The 24,969-nt window shown below is 33.7% G+C and overlaps 2 protein-coding genes across 2 annotated transcripts; one reads left to right on the top strand and one right to left on the bottom strand.

The window, feature by feature from the left end:
• The first annotated feature begins 4,510 nt into the window (after window positions 1–4,510).
• Window positions 4,511–21,705, top strand: LOC125832243 (uncharacterized). The gene is made up of 20 exons (XM_049511391.1): window positions 4,511–4,724; window positions 4,821–4,890; window positions 7,852–7,894; window positions 9,269–9,346; window positions 9,473–9,557; window positions 9,763–9,845; window positions 10,192–10,249; window positions 10,384–10,493; window positions 11,366–11,424; window positions 11,580–11,676; window positions 12,514–12,549; window positions 14,268–14,404; window positions 16,352–16,422; window positions 16,530–16,583; window positions 17,682–17,824; window positions 18,639–18,779; window positions 19,614–19,838; window positions 20,627–20,686; window positions 21,172–21,492; window positions 21,592–21,705. Exons 1-20 carry the CDS (start codon window positions 4,562–4,564, stop codon window positions 21,703–21,705), a joined length of 2,148 nt encoding a protein of 715 aa, XP_049367348.1. The 5' UTR covers window positions 4,511–4,561.
• Window positions 21,706–22,389: 684 nt separating this feature from the next.
• Window positions 22,390–24,374, bottom strand: LOC125832242 (galactoside 2-alpha-L-fucosyltransferase-like). The gene is made up of 2 exons (XM_049511390.1): window positions 24,131–24,374; window positions 22,390–23,852 (listed from the first exon to the last, which is right to left on the bottom strand). The coding sequence occupies exons 1-2, from the start codon at window positions 24,372–24,374 to the stop codon at window positions 22,390–22,392; spliced, it is 1,707 nt and encodes a 568-aa protein (XP_049367347.1).
• Between the last annotated feature and the right edge of the window lie 595 nt (window positions 24,375–24,969).

Here is a 24,969-nt window from a genome sequence, read left to right as displayed (position 1 = left end):
AAAGTGTAAATGCAAGATATATTGGAGATGCAAACAAATAATTTGTTAAGATAAGGTATGGAAATTAATTTTGAAGCTTATCCTATAGCCTTTTTTAAACATAAAGTCGTTTTGTTTGGCTAAAAATATGCCTGTATAGTGTGAAAGGGGGAGAATTGAAATCGTTAGTCATTTATGGCTCTTGATTTTTTTTTCCCCTACCCATTAAATTACTCTCTTTTTCTCAAATTAATATTATTTTTTATAGTGAATTTTTTTTATATCAAAATTAAATGTCATCTTAAAATTTTGTTTACTTTTCAATTATATCCTCATACTCCATATTTTTTTAACGGTGTACAATTTCCAAAAAATATTTATTAAATAAGAATAATTTAATAAATAATAAATTATAATATGATAATTTTAATTAAATTGACACTTATTTTGAGATAAGAAAATAAATTAGTAGTTCAATCCTATTCTTCCTTTGTCACAACGAGTATTAATATTATCCCACGTGCCCTTTACAATTGTTTTTGTTATATAATCTTTTTATTAATAAAAAGACAAAAAAGTAGTAAATGCAGTTGTCAAATGCAACACTTAGTTATATTTCTTCTAGTCGTAAAATTCTGTCCATGCTGAATTGTGAAAAGCATTTTGGGACTTTGCATATTTATTCAACATACTTCTATATTTGTGATTGTTTGCAATATTTTTTCTCAAAATATATTACAATCACAAAATAAAAATAAAAAAATTATTTCATCAAGATTGTGAGTATAAATCTATTTCTCTCTCTTAAGATTTCTCCATAATTCCAAGGCCGTTAATGACATTTTTTGAACTAAAGGATGTTGTGGACCTCCTTAAGATTTTTTTAATCTTCTCGATGTATTTAATTATCAAAAAAAGTTTGACACGTTTGATCTCTTTGTGAATATTCTATGAATTTATGAATTTTTCATGATCGCTCTTCAAGGGAATGTATTACCTTTTATATATGAATGAGCGAGAGTTTATGATAGAGTAGCCTCACTCGTCCTATAAAGTCCCACAAAATTTCAACGTGTACCGTGACCAGATAACATTTTATTTGATATTGGCATGCATACATTTATATCAAATTAAAGTTGACAAATATCGAGCAAAATCTAAGAAGAAATTAAAAGAATTTAGGCAGTCATCATGGTTGATTGCTTCATCTAGGAGTTTTCTGAATCTCTCCAATCACAGAAATTAAATTCAATGTCATAATGTTAGTAATATGCATGTGATCGAGTAAAGTCAATTTCATGGTTCAAGTCAATGAAAATGATGAACAAGTTCATTGAATGTTGGCAAAATCTGTTGGGATTTTGCTCTGGAACACGTTTTGCTATATATAATCCAATTGTACATGTGAAATAACACCACAAACATCACTTGGGAGATATAACATGACATATTGATATTTGATCACCTATATATATCATATTATAGCATGTGGTCAAGTAAGTTTCTTTCGTAGAAAAATTATATTACATAAGTAAGGTAAAAATATTTTACTATTTATACACAAATTTTAAATTCCCTCGACATAAGAGCATGTTCATTTTTCAAGTATAATATTTTTTGATTTGCTTTATTATAATTTCAGATTGCGTTAATGGTCGATGGTCATAATTAATCTCCAATTGGCGGCTATCTTGATGACGATATCAATATGGAGGATCTGAAATTGATCCATTGGGATTTGTCTTATTGCTAAATGGATAATCAATTTTGATAAAATGTGCAATATATTTTCTCTCTTTATTCTACGTCAAATAAGATACACTATTCCAAGGTAAGAGAGCAAAGGACTAACACAATTCAAAATTTAGTTAGTATTGGTTGATTGCGATGTTTAATATATCTAACAACTTTATCATTGATGGTTATGTAGACGGTAGAATCATATGTTTTTTCTATTTTGTGTTTCGTATTTAAATTGGAGTCTGATTTGCATAGAAAAAACTCACATTATGATTAGAGACGTATCTAGGATGGGGTCATCGGGTTCACGTGAATCCATGCTCTCCTCCTGAAATCATATGTAGTAGTGTTATATTTTTTAAAAAATATTTAAATATAGATATGTGAACCCATAGTTAAAGTATCATACCGTGCAATTATGATTTGGTGCCCTTCTCTACATGAGGTTAGAAATTTGAATCTTTTATTTATCTCGTTTTATTTTCCTTTCTAAAATTGGATAACGCATCTCCAAGTGGTTTGGATAGCTAAAAATATTTTTGGACCTATAATTTTAAAATTTTAATTATTTTTAGAAATAAGAACCTAAATGTTAAAACGATCAAATTTATATCTTAGATTCACCTTTTTTTAATAGTGCACCCATCATCTCAAGCATGAACATATAATTAATTTCTCCCCAAAGATTAACAAGTTCGCAAATAATTCACAAGTGCTAATATTTTTTTTAAAGACTATTAATTATTAAATAAAGTTTCTCCTCCATTGACTTGGGTGTAAGTTACCACAAATATTGAGAAATATATTATATTTAAAGTCAATGATAAAATCTTTGAGAAAATTGACAATCCTACTAAACCAAAAACTAATTTAAGTAGATGACATTATTATTGTGATTATTTCTCAAGTAATTATTGTGGTCAGTGTGAGTAATTGGGTGATTGACTTTATGCTACTAAGCATATTTGTGTGACTTACACCCAAGTCAATGGAGGAGAAGACTTTATTTATCTTAATGATTGAAGAACTATAAGGTCATTTATTTGGTATGCTTTGAGAGGTATTGATATTTTATTTCCCAAATGTTACATGTGCTTGTGTTAGCTAGATATCACAGACTCTTGTTGGTGTTGTATCGTAAACAAAGTGTTACTGTTCAAGTTTTTAGGAAAATAATTAATAGATCTCAAAATAATATTATCAGCATCTTATTTAGATTTTATTTTTAATATAGAAAAATCACCCCACATATATATTTAAGAGACAATATTACATATTTTAAACTTACTTTTTAAATATTATTACTACTTATGCCATAGACACGCATCAAGCTATGAGATTTCCGTGATTTCCAATAGTTTTTACAACATATGTATCTTCTAAAATGCAAATATCTATCACATGATGCTAAGGGGAAAAAAGAAAAACGAATTCAACCCTTGTAAAAAATAGATCAATTGTTGTCACATGTTTCAAAATATTTAACAACATTCTCTCATGGAGGCCTTATGGGGTTTATTATTGTTTTTTTTTCTTAATGATATATAACCTATAAAAATGTATTTAGATTCTTATAAATTGAATAATATCCATAATTTATTATGTAGAAGAATTGTAGAATATTGTTTTATTTATTTATTGTCGTGTACTATTCTATTCTTATAATAAAAGTTTACTTCATGTTAGGTTTTACTCCATTTTTTGCCATATTATAATGTCACAAATAATTTTCCTGTGAAAACTGAAAAGTACATATTGAATGGGACTTAGGACTAGCTAGGACATTTCAGTGCACCATTTTTTATTTTTTATTTTTAAATAAATGATGTTTGACCATAAATTGAACCTACATATTGGACTATTGGTTGTTCATGTTAGTGTACTGTTACCTAGTTTTATCCGACACAAATCTATATAATTAGTCTAACATTGAATATAACTTATAATGATAAATATTTATTCACACCTAAATATTTTTACTAAATCATCGAAATTAGTTATAGTTGAGTAATCTAATAAGGTAAGATGCTTGTTAATTAACTAGGATTAAATGATAAAAATATATGTGTAAATACATATTATGCATTTAGAGGCATGATTATTTTTATTTTTTTACCGTGGGGTGTATCAAAATATTAAAAAATAGACACATGTGAAAAAAAGAAGAAGGGAAATCAAGATAATATTTTATATATAGAATTGAAAATTTAATTTGAAAAAGAAGAAGAAGGGAAATCAAGAAAATATTTTATATATAGAATTGAAAATCTAATTTTAACTAAACATATGTAATTTTTTTATGAAAGGGTGTCAATTGAAACCTATTACTAAAGTGGCTCCGCCTCTGCATCTATTAACTTTGTGCAAACACCACATACAAGTATAAAAGCATTAGTATTTATTACTAATTCTATATCACATCAAATTTTTATCTATGGATAACAAAAATATACATTAATAAAGCAACAGAATTATATAATATTCTCTTTTTTCCAATTCATATGGCATAATTAAAAGTTCTATATATAATCAAATTTATAAATTTTGATCGTAAATTTGAATATAGAAATTTTAATTTTTTTAAAATAAATTTTATTTAAAAGTTTATATAAAAAATACTTCAAAATTTTAATATTTATTTATTTTGATAAATTTATCAAAATTTCAACTTTAACAAGTAAATAGTGACGGAGGGAGTACTAAAAACATTCAGAACCCAACCGCAAAAACGTTAATATGGAAATACTTGGCCCGGCCCGATAGAAAAAAAGGAATCAAAGGGATTCCGGCCACAGTTTTAAATCACACTCCAAGAAGATCCTCACATTGTCCGCGCTCGATCATGGCGACATCCTCCGTTTCTAGGGTTCCGGCAAAACCAGCGGCCACTTCTTCTCTACTGTCGACGCTCAAGGCTTACTTTATCCCTTTTATACTTTTCTCTACTTCGCTCTTCTATCAACTAATCGTGATTCCTCGTTCCTTCCCTCGTTCGCATTATGATGGTGACTCCACACTCTGATTAATTCATTATAATTCTGTTTCCAAGATGTATTCCACGTTTTTCTCATTTCTTGAATTAATTGGCTTGATTCCTGTAGTATTGGGTATCAGAGCGCATAGTTCAATTGAGGAAGTCAATCAGGCATACGAAAAACTCTCTTCAAAGTGGTATCCCCTTTTCACTGGCATTCTACTGTTAATAATACGACAAGTTCTTGATTATCTTTTGTTATACCTGTCAGTATATCTTTCATGTTTCAACACTACATTATTTTACTACTACAAGATTTCATACTTATCACAATTTTTGGTTAAGTAGCTAATATATTAAAATTCTCATTGACACTCAAGTTGTATTTAAATGTTCAGAACCAGTTTTGAAAAATACAGATAATGTTGAATAACTTAGTGACATACACAACAACAACATGCCTAGTGAAATCCCACAAGCGGTGTCTGGGGAGGGTAGAGTGTTCACAAACCTTACCACTACCTCGTGGAGGTAGAGAGACTGGTTTCCGAAAGACACTCGAGAACTTATTGATATATAACAAAGAAAATTGAAAAAAATATATCTTACTCTAAGGGGTTTTCGATATTTGTACTCTGAAAGTAGAACATGAGCATTTCCTGGTCGAGTTTTTTCTGGTAATTGAGTGGTTAGTCCACCTTGTTAAGGGGTGTTCATGCCTCATTTAAGCTTTTAAGGGTGCCAATGGGCTCCAAAACCTTACCTTTAGGGTGTGTGGAATTAACCTCATACTTTGTACAATATATTCATCATGTAGGTGTACTGATTTTATTGTCATGAAATTTGTAGATGCTCAAATCTTGTCTCAGTCGACAGGTCTCATCACTTCCCTAAGAATACTTTGAAATTCGTTAATGGGCCTTGTTAAAATAGCTGTTCTGTTTGGGTTTGCCTTTGTGTAATAGTTAAACTAGTTCAGGCGGAAATGGTAGTTTAATACCGATTATGAATCTTCACTTTTGCTAATATCTTGTGGATGACACATCACCAATTGTACTTGTAATCCTTGTATCTTGTGCTAATTTTGCTTTTACTCTGTACTATTGCATTTTAGACAATCAGCTACCTTGCCTCTTTTGCTGATGGGGTTCACCATAATCTTTTAAATATTTAACCCTGCACCCTCTTATGCAGATAGTTCTTATTTACACTAATCTTTCTCTAACTCAATCTACTCATCCTTGATAGATGTTCTTACGTATCCCGAATGTATTCTGCTCAATTAGAAATTCAGTTAATCGATAAAACAAAGCTCCACTATGCCACCTCTTTGAAAATTTGAACTTATGGAAAGAAAAATAAGGGTGTGTTTGGTAAGGAGTAAATTATATTTTCAGAAAGTGTTTTTAATTTTCTCATGTTTGGTTAGTCAAAATATTTGGAGAACATTTTCTTTGGGAAAATAAGTTCCTTAAAAATAAGGAACATGATTTCCCAAGTTGCATAAATGGCATTCCAGGTTTATTGTCTCCTCCCCACCCCCCGACCTCCACCCCTTGATCATCCCAACTTCGCAACCCCTAACCCCCACTTCCTATCCCATCCCGCCGCCATAGTATTTTGCTAAACAACATATAAATGTTGTTGGGTTAATATTATCTTGCTTCCTTACCAAACACTAGAAAGTAAGTAAGATACCTACTTGTTTTCTAAGAATTTTTTTTTCTTGGAAATCATTTTCCTTCATACCAAACACACCCTTATGCCACTCTACCGTGCTTATAAATTATCCCTTAAACTAAGCAAAGCGTTAAATTTCATAATTGATGCTTGGTTTATAAATTGTAACTTGATAATCCCGCTTCATACTTATAAAAAAAATTGTAACTAGATGTGTTTTAGGTTTCCTATCGGTGGTAGATGGAATAATTGGTCTCCTTATGTGGTTTCGGGAAATACTCACCTCGTGAGCTAGCTTTAGGAGGGTTCAGTTAGGCTCCATGTCCATTTTCTTATCAATGTGTGTTTCAGAGAATTTATCTCCATTGTTTGGGCAAAAACTGAAAAGGTCCACCAATGACTTAGTATGTTTTTAATAGGGAAATTATGGAAAATGGCAAAAATTACAATTTCTTTATGGAAAACATCTGTAGTTTAAAAATATTATAATAAACAATAATATGTTGTTTTTATAGCAAACCCTCTCCCTCTCTCCCTTGCTTTCCTCCCTCTTTCTCTCCCTCTTTATTTTTCTCCCTCTCCCGCCAATAAGAATAAATCCATTCAAATATATTATGTATCAATTGTATTCAATCAAATATAGGTGAGATTTTTGTATTTTCTTTCAATTGTATTAGGAAAATTGTATTTTGTATGTTTGTATCAATTGTGTTTGTATTCATTCTAATATAATATGCATTCATCCTCTCTGTCAAATGTATTTGTATCCAATGAAAGAGAGGATGAATACAGTTGTATTCGTTGTATTTCGAATACAATTGATACAAAATAAATACAGAATGCAATGCAAAATAAATACAAAATACAATCCTCTCTCCTCCCTCTCTCGATCTCGCTCGCCTCTCTCCTCCCTCTCTCGATCTCGCTTGCCTCTCTCCTCCCTCTCTCGATCTCGCTTGCCTCTCTCCTCCCTCTCTCGATCTCGCTCGCCTCTCTCGATCTCGCTCGCCTCTCTCCTCCCTCTCTCGATCTCGCTCGCCTCTCTCCTCTTAATATGTATTCATTTTGATAAAAATCAGTTTGTATTTGTATTTTTTCCTCCAAAATTTACGAAAAAATACACTCTCTCCTCTCTCTCCCAGATCTCGCTTGCCTCTCTCCTCCCCTAACATTTTGCTATTATTTGTAATTAAGTAAACTATAGCTATAGAGTCCTACTTAAGGGCTAATGTTTGTTGTTTTTGAAAGTTTCCCTTTTTAATATCCCTTTGCTGGATGAGGTTTAGTTGATATGACTTCATGGACATTATATGGATGCTTTCTATGAGATCTGTACAAAATGTGCTTAGAATTTATTGCACTTTTACTTTACCACTTGCACATCTTTGCTATCAAATCCAGTATTTAGCACAAAAAAACGTTGCTTTGGTTTGTTTGTTGGATTATATTTGCTGGAAATAAAATTGTATCATATACAGGGATTCAGGTGTTGAAGTTCCTTCTACCATTGATTTTATCAAGGTTAGTTGTCAGCACTTAGTTGACATTATTTTGCTGTACAGTGAATGGTGCGTTTCAACTTCCTTATTTGAAAACTGAAGCATGATTAAACTAGCATGTGGTTTTAAAAGGAAAAAAGTATCATCTGTATGCCAAAAAAATTTCTGGTGACTAATGTCCCTTATTTTATTTTTTTCTTGATCTTTTGATAGCCGCATAGAGGCAAAGGCATTGTGAAAGTTCATCCTATTGTTCAAATCTGCAATTTCCGTTGTCCTTGATCTTATCTATGATTTTAAAGCAAGGCCCTGATCTTGTTATAGCAATGGAGTCAATGAACACCCAATATCTTTATTAACCTAAACAAGTACATGTTTACAGATTGTTTTGTCCTTAGTCAATGGTCTTCAAAGCTCAAATTTTGGTTCAATGTTGAATTTCCTTGACCCCACCAATTGACCAACTTTCTGCTTTTTGTCCTACATAAAATGAAGTTAGAGTGCATGTGGGGATCAAGGTGGACACTTCATGCATATCTTTATTCAGCTGTCCCACTAAGCCATTCATCACTCCAAGTTTGTGGTGGAAGAACGTTTCTTTTAAGTATGCGGATGGATTTAAAAACAGGACAGTTAATCATGAAGCGTAGTGATTCTGCTTAATGGTTTCAGATAGTTGACCAACATTTAGCAAGCATGAGTTCCCAATTTTAAGTCTCTATTGTAGATTCTACATTATATGATGGTGACTTAACATGCCTAGAAAAAGTAGATGTAGGACATGTGAGGGTACACTTGACCATTTTGGTGGCAAAGCAATCCTAGTTTAAGGCTTTCTCAAAAAAAAATCTATGGCTTGAATGAAGGAAAAACTTTAGAAAACCAGGTTAATTAATGGAAAACAATCTAAGAAAGAAGAAGACTGCATTTTATTATATTTCTTCTCATGCTGTTGGATCTCCCTGGTCTTTTCACATTTTCTTTTGATTCTAACACTAATTATTTGCTTTTTGGAAAAAATATTTTCTTTTACTTGAAAGATTATCTCATACCAACCATCCAAATATTGGTAGATTCTCTATCTGCTAGCTTCTTGTCATTGTGTTTGTTTTCTTATTGCTGGCTTGTGCATTCTCAATGCCCTTAACCATGGGCATGCAATTAGATCTGCAAGACACGTCTTAGCATTTTTTCCTGGTGACATGGTATGTCCGTAGCTGCCGCCATTTCTGTGATTAGAGGTCTTGATATTTCTATTTTGGACAGCTATGAAGTGGTTAATTTTACTTTCCTGTTGGCTGGCTTCTTGCACCACCTATCATGACCAATCTGCCTTATTTTTTCTCCATACTAGGAATTTTCCCCATATCATGATCATTGCATAATTTTTTCACAGGCTCGATATGCTTTTGAGTTGTTGACAAATAAAATTTGGAAAAGAGACTATGACCTATTCAGCATTGATGAGCAATTTGTAAGTTTTCTGTTCTAGTTTGTACAGATGATTTTAGTACCAAAAATTGGAATCTGTACATTCTTCAGATTCCCTATTAATGTGTTCTATTTTATGTTTTAATATATTTATTCTTTCCCTATTCAGCATGTTATTGAAAAGGCTAAAGAGCAGTACGTTGGAAGAAGTATTTCAGAAATCACCCTTCCTCTCCTGGAGACAATTTCTTTTGGTTTGTAAACACCTCTTCAGAAATCACCTTTCCTCCCCGGTGCCATCCCCAAACCCCACAGAAATATAAACGAGGGATAATATGATACTTCAAGTGATTTTAGTGTAGTTTCGATTTGTTCTTTCTAGAGTCATTAGCTATGTTTATCTGATGCAGTTTCAAAAAATGTTTATCTGATGCAGATTTCTTTGTCTTTATACCTTAGATCCTGAAGATCATGCTGTTGATGTCATCAACTCTGAGAATTTTCTATCCAAGCTTGAAACTGATAAGGCATTGCTAATTCAGGTTAAATATGTGTGCCAAACTGGTTTTCTTACTCAAATTCTGATGTATCTACTAGTTTGTGCTTTCATTATTCACTCCCTCTACATGGATAGTTCCATACATACTGTTGTATCTACTAGAATGTACTCCTTCATTTATACATCTGGGTGTTATGAAGTGCATTGCCAGATATATCGCTCAATGACATGCCATGAAACTATTTTTGCATGATGAGCCTGTGCTACTAACTTAGCTTAATATCTGTCGTATAGTTTCTGAGAGCTGTATAATCATTTTTCATTGTTTAGTTTATACTTTTTCATTAAATTACTCCTATGATGAAACATTGATCAAAATTCTTGTCTAGATTTTCTCTCCGGGGAGTACACGATGTGCTCAATTTTCAAACAAATGGAAGAGAATTGGTAAGAGTTTGAATATTCTTGCAGCCATTTATTCTGTCTGTAATCTTGCTATGCTATTTGGTATTTTTTTCTTTTACCCTGCTAATGTTATTTGGTGTATATATCCCTTTATTTCTTCTGCCTTGTATGTTCAGTTACTTTGCTAGATGGGGTCGCAGATACTGGAGTTATTGATCTTGCTGATGTTCAACTTGCCACATATCTAGCTGAGAAAAGAACTGGTGGACTACCATATTTAAGACATGGAAAGTATTTTAATAAAAAAAATGTAAATATTACTTTGTCATTCCTCCAAAATGCTTCAACAGAAAAGTGTAGCTGTTATATAGTATTCTGCTGATATACAACTTGAAACACACTTCATGGAGTTCATATATAGGTGTGGGATTCAATTGTTAACATATAATAAGTAAATAAATATATATTTTGGATTGAATGAAATAAGAATTTGATTGCATTTATGTGGTGTTCGGAACTTGACTGCAACACTTGACCAGTAACGGCTGCTGTTAGGTTCTGAATCATGTTTTCTCTTAATTCATCAGAGGGAATATGTGTTGGACTTGAAATGCTATAGCTCATCGAATTTAGAAAAGAGTACATATGAGATGACAATACAAAAAAGCCTTTGCACTAGTAGATGATCTGGAGACATTGAAACTGAATTGTCGGGGCAATGGTCATGTCATGAATCTCTTTCTTAGATGATGTATTGTGTAAATTATACATTTGTGTTCAGTGGGGCATACATTAAGTGCAATTCGTAGGAGAAGAATTTTTGATACACTAATCTTCTGCACCACTCAGCTCACTAGGTCTATTTTTTGGCACTAAGATGAAGGAATCAAGATTGACTGCGTAAGCAGTGTCCATGGAAGGGCCACAGCCCGAAGAGATTGACTTAAATCAGATAGTTTTTTACCACTGTAATGTTCATCTAGGACTTATCCTTTGTTTTTTTGCTACCTTACAATTTCTGTAGGGCTCATTTCGTCCACCAAATTTGAATTGGAGTTGCAGGAAGTTCATTATGCTTTTATGGATTAATTGACACGGATGCATGTATTTCCCACATTTCTTCAACCCTTTTTAACTTGACTTATTGCCTCACTTACAGGAATTCCAGCACTTGTGGCTTTCCCCCCAGGTTGTAGAGGTTTAAGGTGCATGTCTAGGTAAGTTTCCTTTTCTCACCATTCTTCAGGTTATTCTCTTGCCATGCAGACATGTTTCTTGATTAAAGTTCAAAACTAGAGTGCACACTTACTTTGACTTCAATACAATTTCCTGCTTATTGTATTTTGCTAATGATAATTTATAATCTGGTTAGGTATGACGGAGAACTTTCTGTTGATTCAGTTACCGATTGGGTTGCAATGTCCATTCTAAGTTTGCCTCGTATTCGGTACTACTCGAAGGAGTCAATGGTAACATATGTGATTTAGCTTTCATCTTATGTTTTATTCTGCTCTCGTTGCATAATTTTGCTCTCGTTGCACAATTTTGCGTTTGACCAAATTTTCAAGGAGGTGGTTTTAGCGTTATATTATGATGAGAAAGACGGGTAAAGATTCACTTTACAATCCATATTGTTTTAACCGATAAATGATTTTAAATATATATTATGGAAGACTGTAAATTAAAATTCTCAATTTTATTTAATGAAATTTAAAAATAAATAAAAAACATACATACAAAATTTATCTATAAATATATTTAAGTCAAAGTAATAATTGGAATATTTTACTTAATATTCATATGATTGGTAAATCTATACATCTTACATAATTGTTATTATAACAGAGGAGAGAAATTAAGAGGGATAGTTTGGTAAGTATTCCTGAAAAATTAACTTCCGTTTCTGCTTGTGCTTCCGAGGAGAAGTTATAAATTTTTGATTCCAGTCTGAAGCATGAAAGTGGTTTATGCTACTACTTAGAATGCCTTTTTTCCTTTGAGAAAAAAGCTTAGGCCAAACTCCTTAATTCTTCAAAATAATTACTTTTTAAAAAAAATAATAAGCATTCCTCGTCTCCCAAAAAGCTTGGTCCAACAGGCAAACAGACAGATGTATTTTTCTAGTTGTAAATAATGAGTTTTTCCACTTTCACATTCTTATATCTGGTAACTCCTAGATGAACAATATGCATGTAAATGTTGTGCTTAACTTGTTGAAAGATGGACAAGCTTTGCATTCAATAAAGTACGGTTTGATATTTGACTAGTTTTAAATATTCTGATTCACAGTTCCTTTTTAATTTCAGGCTCAAGATTTTCTGCTGAAAAGCAAACCTCACAAGGTACAACTTCTAACACCCTTCCCAACTACTTCAGTTGTAAAAAAGAAAGAAAACAAAGTGATGAGAGATAGCCAGTTGCTGCAATTATAATTGACTAGCTTGATTAATATGCACAGTAAAGTATCCTTTATGAGTTACCCTTATATTTACCAGTTCATCCGCATCTATGTTAATAATATTTTTAGAGGTCATCACAATGCAATTATCAAAGGTCACATTCACGTAGTCCTCTATCAGTGTAAAACCATCTTGAAGAGCATCCTGCTGTTAACTTTTTCCTCTAATTATGATATGCTAATTAATGGCTTTTGTTTGTTAAAATATTGGGATGTTGCTCAAACATTGCCTTGAAAGGTGACCAATAAGTTTAGTAAAGTATTGCCATAATGCAATCACCTTTACTAGGCCGTTTCTTCTTCTGGAATCGATCATTGTCCAAAAATCTAGATCCCAAAGAAACACTTTTCAACGTGAGCTCTTTAAGTTATTCATGTATTAAATCCTGCATATGTAATACCATGTTTGGCAGCATTCTTTTGCTATGTATAGAATTCAACATACCTAATACAGTCTTTGGTTTGCAAGAAACCCCCATAACTAAAACATATATAAGTTATGAGGAAATTCATGCATTATTTTATGCAGTAATAACTAATACATGAAACTAAGCGCCACATAAAATGAAACATAGATTCCCTCATAATTTATCCTTGTATTACTAATCCTTGCATAACTCTAGTCAGCTACCAAGCGACCCCTTAGTATTTAAAATTAGAGCTAAAATAAATTCCGACATTCTGTTAAAAAAACACCAGCCTTCTGAAAGGAAGAATATGCTTTACCACTAGGTTCACTACTCAGTTGATATAAATCCTGGAAAACTATTGGTCGAAGTAGAAACAAGTACTTTCTAAGATTTCAACAAAATGGGACTTGAAGCAAAAAGCAAGAAGTGGAGCGCACTGCTTCTTTGAAGAGAAGTGCACAATTCACGACATTGAAAAAGTGCCAAACATATGAATTTAGTACCATATCGATCAAAAGCACTTGGAATAACTAATTTCAATATCCAATATTACCAATATTAACCCAACTCCAAAAATTTGAGATCCAAAGAACCGTCCTCTTCTTGTTAGGATCACTTTGTGTCATTTTTTGAAGGACACACTTCTATGAAACACATGGCTCATCCATGAAACTAAAGCTGAATCCCAGCCCCTGAAAGGATGAATATGCTTTAACACTAGGTCCACTACTCAGTTGATATAAATCCTCAGACAATTATTGGCCAGCGTCAAAATACTTGCTTGGATTTCGACAAAATATTGAAAATCGTAGACTTTAGGGTTTAAATTCCGGACTGTAAGACAAACTTAACCGTCACCTAAAATAGACGAAAATTTATATCATTCTAAGAGATTTGGCCAAACTTAAACACTGGAGATGATTGTAGGAAGAAACTTCCTTTTCCTAGAAACTGAGGGCATGGTATACTCTCTGTCACGGGTTTTAGTATTTTGTATTGGATTGGCTGCATACACATTATATTTAGTCTAGCTTGACTAATTTTATTTTAGGCAAGAGTACACCCTGCTTGAACAAGTGCAGACATTTTTCAATTGTCATTGTCATCTTTATTACCCTGGTGCTGCCATGTGTACTTGTTTTAGGTTACTTGCGTAGAATCTGACAAGTTTCTTGTTTTGCTCAATGATAAGGTCAAGGTCATTTTCTTCTCTCAAACTGGAGAGCGGGCAACTCCATTTATACGTCAAGCTGCTAAGAATTACTCAGCCTATGCTACATTCGCATTCGTGCTATGGCAGGAAGGAGAATCTTCATTGTGGTGGAATATGTAATGTACACTAGTTTGCTGTTTCTTTTACCCTCTATGTTGTGTATTTTTCCTCCCTCTCATGCTAATTTTTCTCTCTTTTTTCTTTTGGTGGGAGAGGGGTGTTGAATAGGTTCTTGATTTCCTGTTCTTTTGTCCTCAAATGTTCTCCCTCTCCCGCCTTCTCAAAAAAAAAAATGTTCTCCCTCTCCCGCCTTCTCAAAAAAAAAAAAATGTTCTCCCTCTCCCTTCTTTATCATCTCTCATAGCTTCACTGGTTTCCATTATCTTTTGGTTTTTCTTCATTGAGTGAAGGTTGAACAGCTTGGAAGTTGATTTTGTGTGGTGAACAGTTTAAGGTTACATAGATCTAAAGAATAACAATAAAACATTATTGGAAGAGAAGACTTATATTACTAACTAGAAGGCATCAACTGTCATATCATTCTAAATCTTAGTCTTGTTTTGGGTACAAAACTACTTTACACGCATGTGTTTGATGGTAATAACATGGAGAAAATAATTACTTTCTAATATATTTCCTGAATTATGAATATATCTGGTTCTAGATTAAGTATGAATATATTTTTTCCTGGGTATAGTAAGTTGGTGTTCAAATTTGTTAAAAGTTACTCCCTCATCTTAAATGAATGATATTATTTGGAGTATGAGTTTCTAACTATACAATTAGCTGATTTTGAACATGACACATTGAGTATTTTTTTCTCCAAAAAGGGCAAAAGAGGCATATTACCAACTTTTTAAAATAAAGTAAAATTGGACTATCTGATTTTTGTTTAAAGAGAAGTGTTGTCAAGGAAAAAAGTTGCTTGAGTACCCCAATTTTAACCATGTCATGAAGAGAGTACTTCTCTTTATTTTCTTATATTATTGAATTTGTTTGATTTTTTAAATTTTCTTAGTTGATCTTTTTTATTTTTTTAAAACTAGTTCAGTATCTGTTGTTGATTCCAACTTTTAGTAGTTTTTCTTTATCCCTAAATGGTAAAGAATGCATAGGTCAATAATTCTCCTAACATTTTCCACATTCTTTAAAATTTGTCTCATTTTGGACTTAAATTAGGTAGGTAACTTGATTATATTATCTTTAAAGGATGTCTGTAATCTGTATCTACTTCTTTATTCTTTTAGCTCTCTTGCATAATAATTTCTTTTTCTAACAATTAATCAGCTGGGCCTCAATTCCAATTTAGTTGGGCTGGACGTGAATCCCATGTCTTTTCTCTATATAGCCGATCATTTTATTAATTTCTTCTTCTTATCAAATTTCACAAATAGCATTCCAAATATACCCGGAATCTTATTTTCAGTTAGCAACCTGGTTGCCTTTTTATTACTGTTCAACCGATATCTGAGTGGGGATGTCTACAAGTAATGTTATAAATACGTTTTTTTGTTGTGGAGAACCAATCATCTCCACTGATTTGAAGCCTGAAAATCTTGTCGTTTATAGTTTTGTACTTTGCTATATGTCTACAAATAACAGAATTAACCTACAAAAGTGCGGCAACAGAGTTTGAGCATTGATTGCTATGGTCAGGTGTCATTAAGTAGTACCTTGAGGTACTCCTTTTATAAGTTACCTTGAAGTGCTTCATAATTGATGTATTTTAGCTAATAACTGAGAAAGACATTATGTTGATTGGATAGTCATCCTATTGCAGCATCCTAAAAAAGTTTATTGACCACTGCTAGATGGAACTTTCATGACGTGATTTTAGTCAGCTAATACATGTTGTCCAGGCAATATTCTCTTCTTGTATGATTGGTTCCTCTTCCATGTCTAATATTGAAAAGAAAAGGGGCTATAAATTTATGTGAATACAGATCTCTTTGATGTGAAATGCATAACTTTTATCTAGTTATGACTATACCGTTTTGCTCTGCTCCTATGATAAATTTTCACTGAAATATTTTGTGATATGACCTTATGTCCTATCTATACAGGTTAGGGGTCGAATCTGCTCCTGCCATTGTATTTCTAAAAGAAACAGGTGTCAAACCTGTTGTTCATCATGGCAAGTTTATTCCCTCCTTATATATATTTCATACCGTCATAACTTCTGGTGGCTGTGATAAGTGATGTCTCTAAGATAGCAAGCTAAAAATATGTACATGATTGTAGGCTATGTGAACAGTTCATTGTTTGTGGATATTATGGAGAAGAATAAATATCATGGTACTTATCTTTTCTCCCCTTTACCAATGTTTTTATCTATTTCGTCAGTTTCATAAATTGTTTTATCTGATATGTTTGTGCTGGCTAGTTAATTTGAGATTTTAGTACATACATTCCAGTCAGCCAGGTTTATTTTATTCATGTTACTGTAGTGGTTGCAATCATAGTGTAAATTTGGTGCTCATTATAGATTGTTTTAGCAAATTTCCCCCTGGAGTTATCCTGTTTATTCTTGTTGAATGATGTTGGTTTTTCCAGAATCAATAAAGGAGAACACCTACTTCAAACTTCTCATCACCACTTTTTCCATGATGCTATGAAGTGTTTATTGCTCATTGATTTCAAGTAAAGTTCCTCCAAGTAGTACCACTTCACCAAGATTTCTTTTTGTTGACTAAGGCCTAAGTCAACTAATTATCATTGTGGCTAGAGCTGGCAGTAGTCGAGTGAACATAAAAGACAATATAAAATTGAAGTCTTAAAATGATTGTTACATCCTGCGTTGTGCATTTGCCTATGCTCATTTAGAGTGTCATGAAATGGCTCTTGAGGGATAGTTAGTAGTTAGTACTATGTATACAGACGCAAACAAGGAATTATATTTCATTACTAGTTAATTGAGGTGTAGTTATTCATGTGACCACTGTAGCTGCTTCAAATTTGTTCCCATGTTCTGCATAAACTTGTCTAGGAATTTTCACGACAGTCATGACATTGACCATTTAACTAATTCTACATCTATGCCTGAGTTGAAGACTACCAACATGCAAATTGGTACAGTCATTCATAGCCCTCTATGAATGCATATCTGGGTATCTTCAGATTGGATTATTTTCAGTTGACAACATGCGGAAATATGAGTTCCAATATTTGTGTTGTGATCATAATTCAAGGATGATTATATTTGTGTCTATATGTCTTGAATTCTCCAAATTTGGATGGAGAAAAACTAAGATGCTGATTATTGTGCTGTAGATCCTGATATAGAAATATGAAAAAAGACTTCAAAAATTGTGCCTCTGCTAGTATGTGTCTTACAATCTTTCCTGAAATAGTTTTAACATGGATCTTGCTGGTTTTTGTTTCATACTTATTCAGTGCTTCCACAATTGAGGAGTGTAACTTCAAAGGAATTGGGTTGTGATCCGCGGGGTTTTTCACGTGCTGGAAAGGATACCAAGATATGGTATTGTGTTGTTTTAGTTGGGAGGTATAGCAAGGAGCTCAACGAAATGCGTGAAGTAAGCTCTTTTTTCTAGTCCACTTTTCTTAATGAAAGCTTCTACACTGTAATTTGTCTTTTCCATCTCAGATGTTTAGTTGATTATCTTTCCATCTAGTTTTAGAAAATCTGAATGGAGATTAGCGGCAGATGTAGTGTGATAATTTTGATAGAGGAAGAGAGAGGGAGGGGGGGGGGGGACTCTGTGTGTGTGTGAGAGAGAGAGAGATGTTGGCACTAGTAATACCATGAATCTGCCCGAGTATGGGCCGAACAAAAGACCCAAGCCCATGAATGACATGAACTTATAAAGTCCTATTCAGCGTATGTACTTTTGTGATGTTAAATGGCCATGCTGGACTACCTGGATCATACGAAATTTGTGTTGTGGGTTGCTAAGGATCACCTGATAATACATAGAAGATGTGCATCTCCAACAATTAGAACTGTCTTAACAATTCTATTTAAGAATGTTGAGATGAAGGTTTAATTAGAATTGGAACACTTTAATAAGATACCAACACCTAGAATAATCTGTCCATAATGATGTCTACTTGTTTGCATCTTCATATTATATATGCCTTCTCCGTTTTGTTATGTCCTATATAAAAGCTAAAGATCTCATCCTTCCAATGCATTTTCCGGTGAACTCCTTTAATCCTAAAATGCGGTAGAGACTTCCCCTGGGGCCTGAAGTACTTCTCATTATGACCACCACTTAGGTAGATTCATATGCTCCAACTCTTGTTTTACATTAAGCGACATGCAAAAAATGTTAAATGCTTTGAATGTCTGTTACATTAGCTGATGGTGTAAATTATCTATCACATAAGACCATGCGCAGGATTCAAGAAACCCTTTCAAATGATAGAGATTTGACTGCAGTGGATCAAGATCTGCCATCTGCACCAGCTCTGCTTGCACTAAAACAGAAACGGCTGACATTTACCTGGCTTGATGGGGAAGCACAGAAAGTGAGAACCTCTCTTCAAATTTTGGCATTGTGTTGGTTAAATAGTGACGTGATTACATTTTCTGTAGCACCAGTGGTTTTTAACTTTAGCGCCCTAATTATCATTGCCTTTTATATTATTAGATCAATCTGTTAGTAGATTCATACCCATCAGCAGTAGGAGTTGTCTTTTGACAGACTGATGGAGCGGAGTCAATAGAGAACTACAGAAAAGCATGAATTTAGATTCTTTAGTATTTATTTTCTAGAGTGAAGATCAAACTCCTTCCACCTCTTATCTTTGATATTTAACTAGGAATCTTTCAATTACTTGTTTGTGCGTATTTGATTCCCCATCTTAGATTCTTATAGTGTTTCCTGAAAAAATTTCAGTTCTAGGGAACTTCTGTGAATTTATTTATTCTTTTGCACAATTTTGGAGAAGGTGCATTAACTGATTGCCTTGATGGTTTTATTTTATTTAGCTATTACAGAATAATGGATATAGAGGATCCATATTACACAGCTCCAACTAATTTGGGATTGGGGATTAGTTGATTGATTACTTGATAGGCTCTAATGTCCTGTTGGTTTTGGATCCAAATGTTGTTAATCTTGAATACTCGTCATGTTTTGGAAACCTTTTTTTTTTCCCTTTCTATAGTTGAGAGATGCTCCCTGAACTTGAATGTGAGTCATATAGCTAACTTTCTTTCCCTATGCTATTATTCCTCTAAATCTAGGCTTTTATTTATATAAATAATCTGAGCATGTAAGTTTTGATTAGTTCTTATGTTTATGTTGGATGACTCTTCTTTCTGCCATGTTGAAGGCTAACAGCTTCTCCGTTCTACAGAGTTACTGTTTCTTCTACATTAATTCAGAAAATAGTTATGAGACCTGTGGGCCGATGAGGGATATAACAGACACAGCACAATTGTTCATTGTACGCTATGATAGGAATGATACAGAGAATGTTGGAAAACAGCCAACCAGCAAATTCTCAGAATTGTACAATGTTGAAACTGATCCTGCAGCTCAGCTTGTGGCAAAATACAATGGTTCTAATAAAATTGAACAGGTCAGTAGACTGACAGAGATCCCCTGAAATACAATAGCAAGTCACATGATGATTCTGGTTTTCTCATTCTCTTGTGATTTGAGTATAAACTCACTAGCTAATCTATCAAGTGTTCCTTGACAGCAGCACCGAAATATGTATATAAAGCATCTTCTCCCTTGCTCTGTAGAGCAATTCTTTTTTCTGTTGAAAACAGATTACAGCGTCTATAGTGGACGATATCAAAGTTGTTCCTTCCATGGTTCTCTTTGCTTCACTCAGTGATGAGCCTTCCAAAATTGCTTCTAATTGAGCATTTATAGCTCTGTTTTTTCTTCCTAAACTATTTACTTTTCCCACTGGTTTCCTTCCAAAATTCACATGTTCGCATGATACCACTTTTAGATAGTTACACAAGGTCCCTCATAAAGATTATAAAAAAGCGCATATGTTGTGAAGTTGGAAAAACTTGTGAATTTCTGTTTTTGAGCAACCCCTTATAACTAACTAGGACATGCAAAAACAGTTCACTCCTTTCCATCTACTAGACTGCCTCATTTATAGTCAAATGCCTCTTGCTTTAAGAACATGCAAGTAATATGCTTTTCCAAATAATATTTGGCTCTCTAAGTGTTTTCCCTGTATGGTATTTGACTGAATTATCCGCTTTCATGAGAAATAATCTAGATAAGAAAATATAATCTATCCTGAGATTTGTTTGACTCTTCATTATCGAGCCAACTACTTGTATGAGAACGTTCATGATGATTATATCTAGATATCTAATGTATGGTAAATTGGAATGACAGATCGTACAATGGATTTCTGAGATTATCAAAGATGGTGACTCAAAGAACCTTCCTTCATTTGTAAGTTAATTTCCCAAATCTCTCTGTTCACACCAAAAGGATCTTGTTCTTATTTTTTGGTTCAATGGTGTTTTGGGTTTGAAAATGGATCTTATAAATGACGCCCCTCCTTCAAGATTGTAAGCTCTATTCATGACAGCAGTTGCCAGTTGGTGTAGTTGATATACCAGGACTTCGCATGTGCAGAATTATTAACCCTTTGCTACTAAATCTATATGGAGATTGATCTATCATCTCTCACTTGGGTGGAATTATGGATACTAGTCTGGAAGGTACTTTATGAATGTATGTGGGAGGAGTGACAGGAGCAATGTCCTTTTAATCAACGTGGGAGGAAAAATAGATCTCAAAATCCTGAGATAATGATTTCTCATGTTATTCATATGTTGATTATTGCAAGGATGTAAAACAGTAGAAACTTGTCTTTATCCCTTTCCTAGGCTCCTTTTCTATTTCTGTATCTTTATATATACATTTTGTTGCAGAAAACAAGAACTCCTGAATTGGTCCCAGAGGATGCAGATTCCAGTTGGTCATCTTGGTCTGAAGGAACTGTTAGTCCTAGTAGAGGATTGATTCATAGGGTCAAAAGTTTCCTAAATAAAGTTCATGATTACAGCGGCGATCCAAGAGTTGGACCTTTCTTGCTCCTGGCAGCACTGATCTCATTTGGCAGTGTTTGGTTTAAGAGAAGTCAGGTAGCTCAGTCAAGCGGGCCTGATCATTCAAGCCAGAAATCCAATGAGCCAGAACGTTCGAACCAGCAGACCAGAGAGCCTGATCAGTCAAATGAACCAAATGCAAAGGTAGTGATAGGCACTTTCAGTTTGTTCCTGAAACGATGTGTATATTGACCTCTTTGAAAATTGACTTGGATCGTTTCCACCTTTGTATCTTTTTTGCAGGACGCAACCATGCGAAAGCGAAGAACTCGCCCAAGAAACGATCTTGTTCCACCTTCTATGACCGACGTGGACCCAAAAGATGCTTACCAAGCGGAGTTTTCAGTTTCAGGGTAGAAGTTGAAACTGGTGGTGAGCAGGCGGATAACTAACAGCCACCGCCTTTACCTAACTGTTTACATTGTTGGCTTTGATACCATGTAGTCATGTACATTGAGCTCGATAAAGTTTCTTGACCTGTAAACACATTTCTTCAGTAGTTTACTTTTAATTTATTAAGGAAAAAGAAAATGAGACCCAAGACAATATGTCATGATTCTGATTTTAAAAACTACCATTATATATTCGCTTCCATTTTCTTTTCTTACAAATTGTTTAGTTACATAGAGTGCGTAAACATTAATTTTATGAAATGTCTGCCAACCATATGAGGGGCTTAAATTTTGATATAACAGGAAGCGTGTAATCCATTGTTTGTCATGCAGTAAAGGGTACCTATAACCTTACTATTTTGGTCCCATTGGCAGATGGTCCTCCTAATCAAGAATTGGGATTTATCTTAAATGAAGGCATCATCTGCTCAGATCAAGGCTTGAAACGTAACATATTTGTCTGGTGATTCAGGTAGTCCAGCAAAAAAGCACTAGTACTTTCCATCAGACAAATAAGAGTCCCAACAGAAACAGAAATTTATGGTTTAGCTTTCATCAAAAACTGTAAAAATACGGTTGTGTCTAAGAATCATAACAATGAAAGAATCTTGAAATAAGTTATAGTAACTACTCCTGCAACAATTGTTGGTTACAACAATTCACCTTTTTGATCGAATAACTTCAAACCCCAGCTATTATCCTCACAATGTCTCACATGAGGAACAATGTTAACTGTGTTATTACTTGCTGTTTTCTTCTTGCAATCGTAGTAAGGGGGAGAATGATAACATGGCTCCAAAGACGTAGCTCGAAAACAAGGCGGATCATGGACTGTCCCTTTTTTAAACTTGTATAATATCCATGGCTTCAAACCTCCAAGACTATAAGCCACATAACCAAAAGTGGACCATCCACTTGTAACCAATTTATCAGTTAAACTCAGCAAATACATTTCTGCCAAGGCCTTTCTGTCATGCATCAGCTTCTCAGTTTGTTGATGCTCTTCATGACTTGGCTGAAAAACACTAACAATCTCTCCTGTCACAGTAGGATTCTGCCAATACATGTTCCTAATCTCCTCGAAGTATCGTGAACTCAGAGATGTCATCAAGATGCTTATAGTCTTCGTCTTGCTAGAATAATTGACTATAGGCTCATTCAGGTTAACCTGTGGTAACAGATTCTCCTTTGTTGCACAAGCTAATATTTGATTCAACACATACTTAAAATTGCTTACACCTAAACTGAAAACTCTAATTTGAATGCCTATTTTTTCATCTGCTTGAGCTAAATAAGCTTGATAGTACCTAGTAATAAGCCCCCATACAGAATTTGTTGGATGGAAAAGGTACTTACCCAAGAAGTGGAAGACAGTTTCTTTCTCTGGAAAAAGATTGTTTAACTCTTGCTCGAACGATGGGATCAAGAAAAGAGCAGGAATATAATAGTTATTTGACTTCACAAATAGCCAAGGGACTTTGTGGAGAAAAGTTTGGTCAGTGTCACAGAAGAATAATTTATCTTGCACATCAAAGTCATGAGATAAATGAAGGTAGAGGAATGAAGGTATTCTTGACTTGCCTGTGACATTATTTCTCACCATATAACCATAAGAATGTGGAGATTTCTGATTAAAGCTACTAAACTGATCAATAATAGGAAAATCTGGAGGAAGCAACCAAGAAACTTCAGGAAAAGGTTCACAAAACAGGTTATGCAAATTAGCTCTGGGGTCAACCAGAAGGACTCTATTTGTGAGTAGAGCATAAAGGAAAGCAGAAGTTAAGGTTAGTATTCTGTTCCCTAAACCACTATACGATATCCAAACAACGTAGTTACAAACTGAAGAACCACTACTGTATTCACCGGACTTTATAAGGTCTACTGTTCTGTTGTATAATTCTGTGTAAGGTCCGCATTGCTTGTGAAGAGCTTCGTATCTTCTTAACCCCGAGATAAGATAAGAGGAAGTCTTATGCTGCAGAGGTTTGCTATATAAGTGTGATTCATACCTACTCAAACAAGATGTTTCATCAAATCCAGTAGGAAGAAGACCACCAAGTAGTTTATCTTTTGGCACTGTCAGTGGCTGCAGAATATCCTTTTCAGATACTGTGGTTGGAAGAAAGAAAACGAAAAGAGTAAGATTACTGCACAATCTCAGTAGAACAAACAAGTCTTTTTCTCTGCATCAGAAAAGTTAAATTCCATGAAATGGAAACTTCTGTTGCTAAACTTGCTCCTTTGTTTTAGCTTTATTCATTATGAAACATAATGAATGACATGTCACGTAATTTCTATACATATTATTCTATTTTCAACAAACTTGAATTGCAGAAATACTATACAAGTGAAAGGAAAAGTGGGAAAATAAAGAGAAAATGCAGCACCTTTTGAATGTTTAACATGAAAAATTCTAGCTTCAGCCAAAGTCCACAAGCAATCAGAAGGTAAGTCCCCGAAAAAGAATGCAACTGAGAAAACAATCGTAAGAACCATCAAGAGAACAACTATAAAACCCACGAGTGTCATTGGATTCGGACCCCATTTCAACTCTGAATTCTTCAAAACAGTACCTGATTCGCGATCAGTAGAAACTTGCTGATCATTGAAGGTTTTCTTGGATCGCTTCATAGTCACTCGAAGCAAGTAGAACTGAAAAGACAGTTGCAAATGTAGAATAACAGATTTGGCAAAGAGTTAACAACAAATTCAATGGTTGGTGGATACATTATGTACCGATTCAATTAATTTCAATTTACTAGTGATGATTGCTTTCCTTTGTCTGCAAAGTGCAGATCATCTTGCCTCTATTGTTGTTTCCTTTTTCGTTATACATGACTTTCAATGTTGTTCATTTTGGCTATTAAAATCTTTTGATCATTCATAGAATGTTGGTCGAATTTGGACAAACATGATACTTTGAGCTTGAGTTTTTATATTCGACACCAACCCCCTTGGAACTAAATTGGGGGCAAGACATGACCGCGACTTAAAGAAAAAAGTACCCTCGAAAAGATTCAATGCCATTACTATTTCAGGTCAATAAGTTGTATACTATCAAAAGTTATTAATGTTCTTACAATGTTAAGCAAGTAAAATTAGTCCAAAACAAGAAGAAACACATAATTGAATGTTTACTTTGAAAGAAGGCAAGCTTTGACTTCTAGAGAGTTGGTACATTAAATTAAAACTATATACAGATACAAACTGGAACATATATTTGTCA

The sequence above is a fragment of the Solanum verrucosum genome, unplaced genomic scaffold (genome assembly GCF_900185275.1).
Source record: "Solanum verrucosum unplaced genomic scaffold, falcon-dt-bn FXZP01000009.1, whole genome shotgun sequence".
Lineage (NCBI taxonomy): Eukaryota > Viridiplantae > Streptophyta > Magnoliopsida > Solanales > Solanaceae > Solanum > Solanum verrucosum.
This window is presented reverse-complemented; position numbering and strand designations above follow the sequence as displayed.

Excerpts from the sequence above, each read along its gene's own strand:
- LOC125832243 (XM_049511391.1), top strand. The coding sequence starts at position 4,562 with ATGGCGACATCCTCCGTTTCTAGGGTTCCGGCAAAACCAGCGGCCACT. Across the intron at positions 10,250-10,383 it reads AAACAAATGGAAGAGAATTG|TTACTTTGCTAGATGGGGTC; the intron begins GTAAGAGTTTGA and ends TTGTATGTTCAG. Across the intron at positions 11,425-11,579 it reads GGTTTAAGGTGCATGTCTAG|GTATGACGGAGAACTTTCTG; the intron begins GTAAGTTTCCTT and ends TAATCTGGTTAG.
- LOC125832242 (XM_049511390.1), bottom strand. The coding sequence starts at position 24,374 with ATGAAGCGATCCAAGAAAACCTTCAATGATCAGCAAGTTTCTACTGAT. Across the intron at positions 23,853-24,130 it reads TCATGTTAAACATTCAAAAG|TATCTGAAAAGGATATTCTG; the intron begins GTGCTGCATTTT and ends TTCCAACCACAG.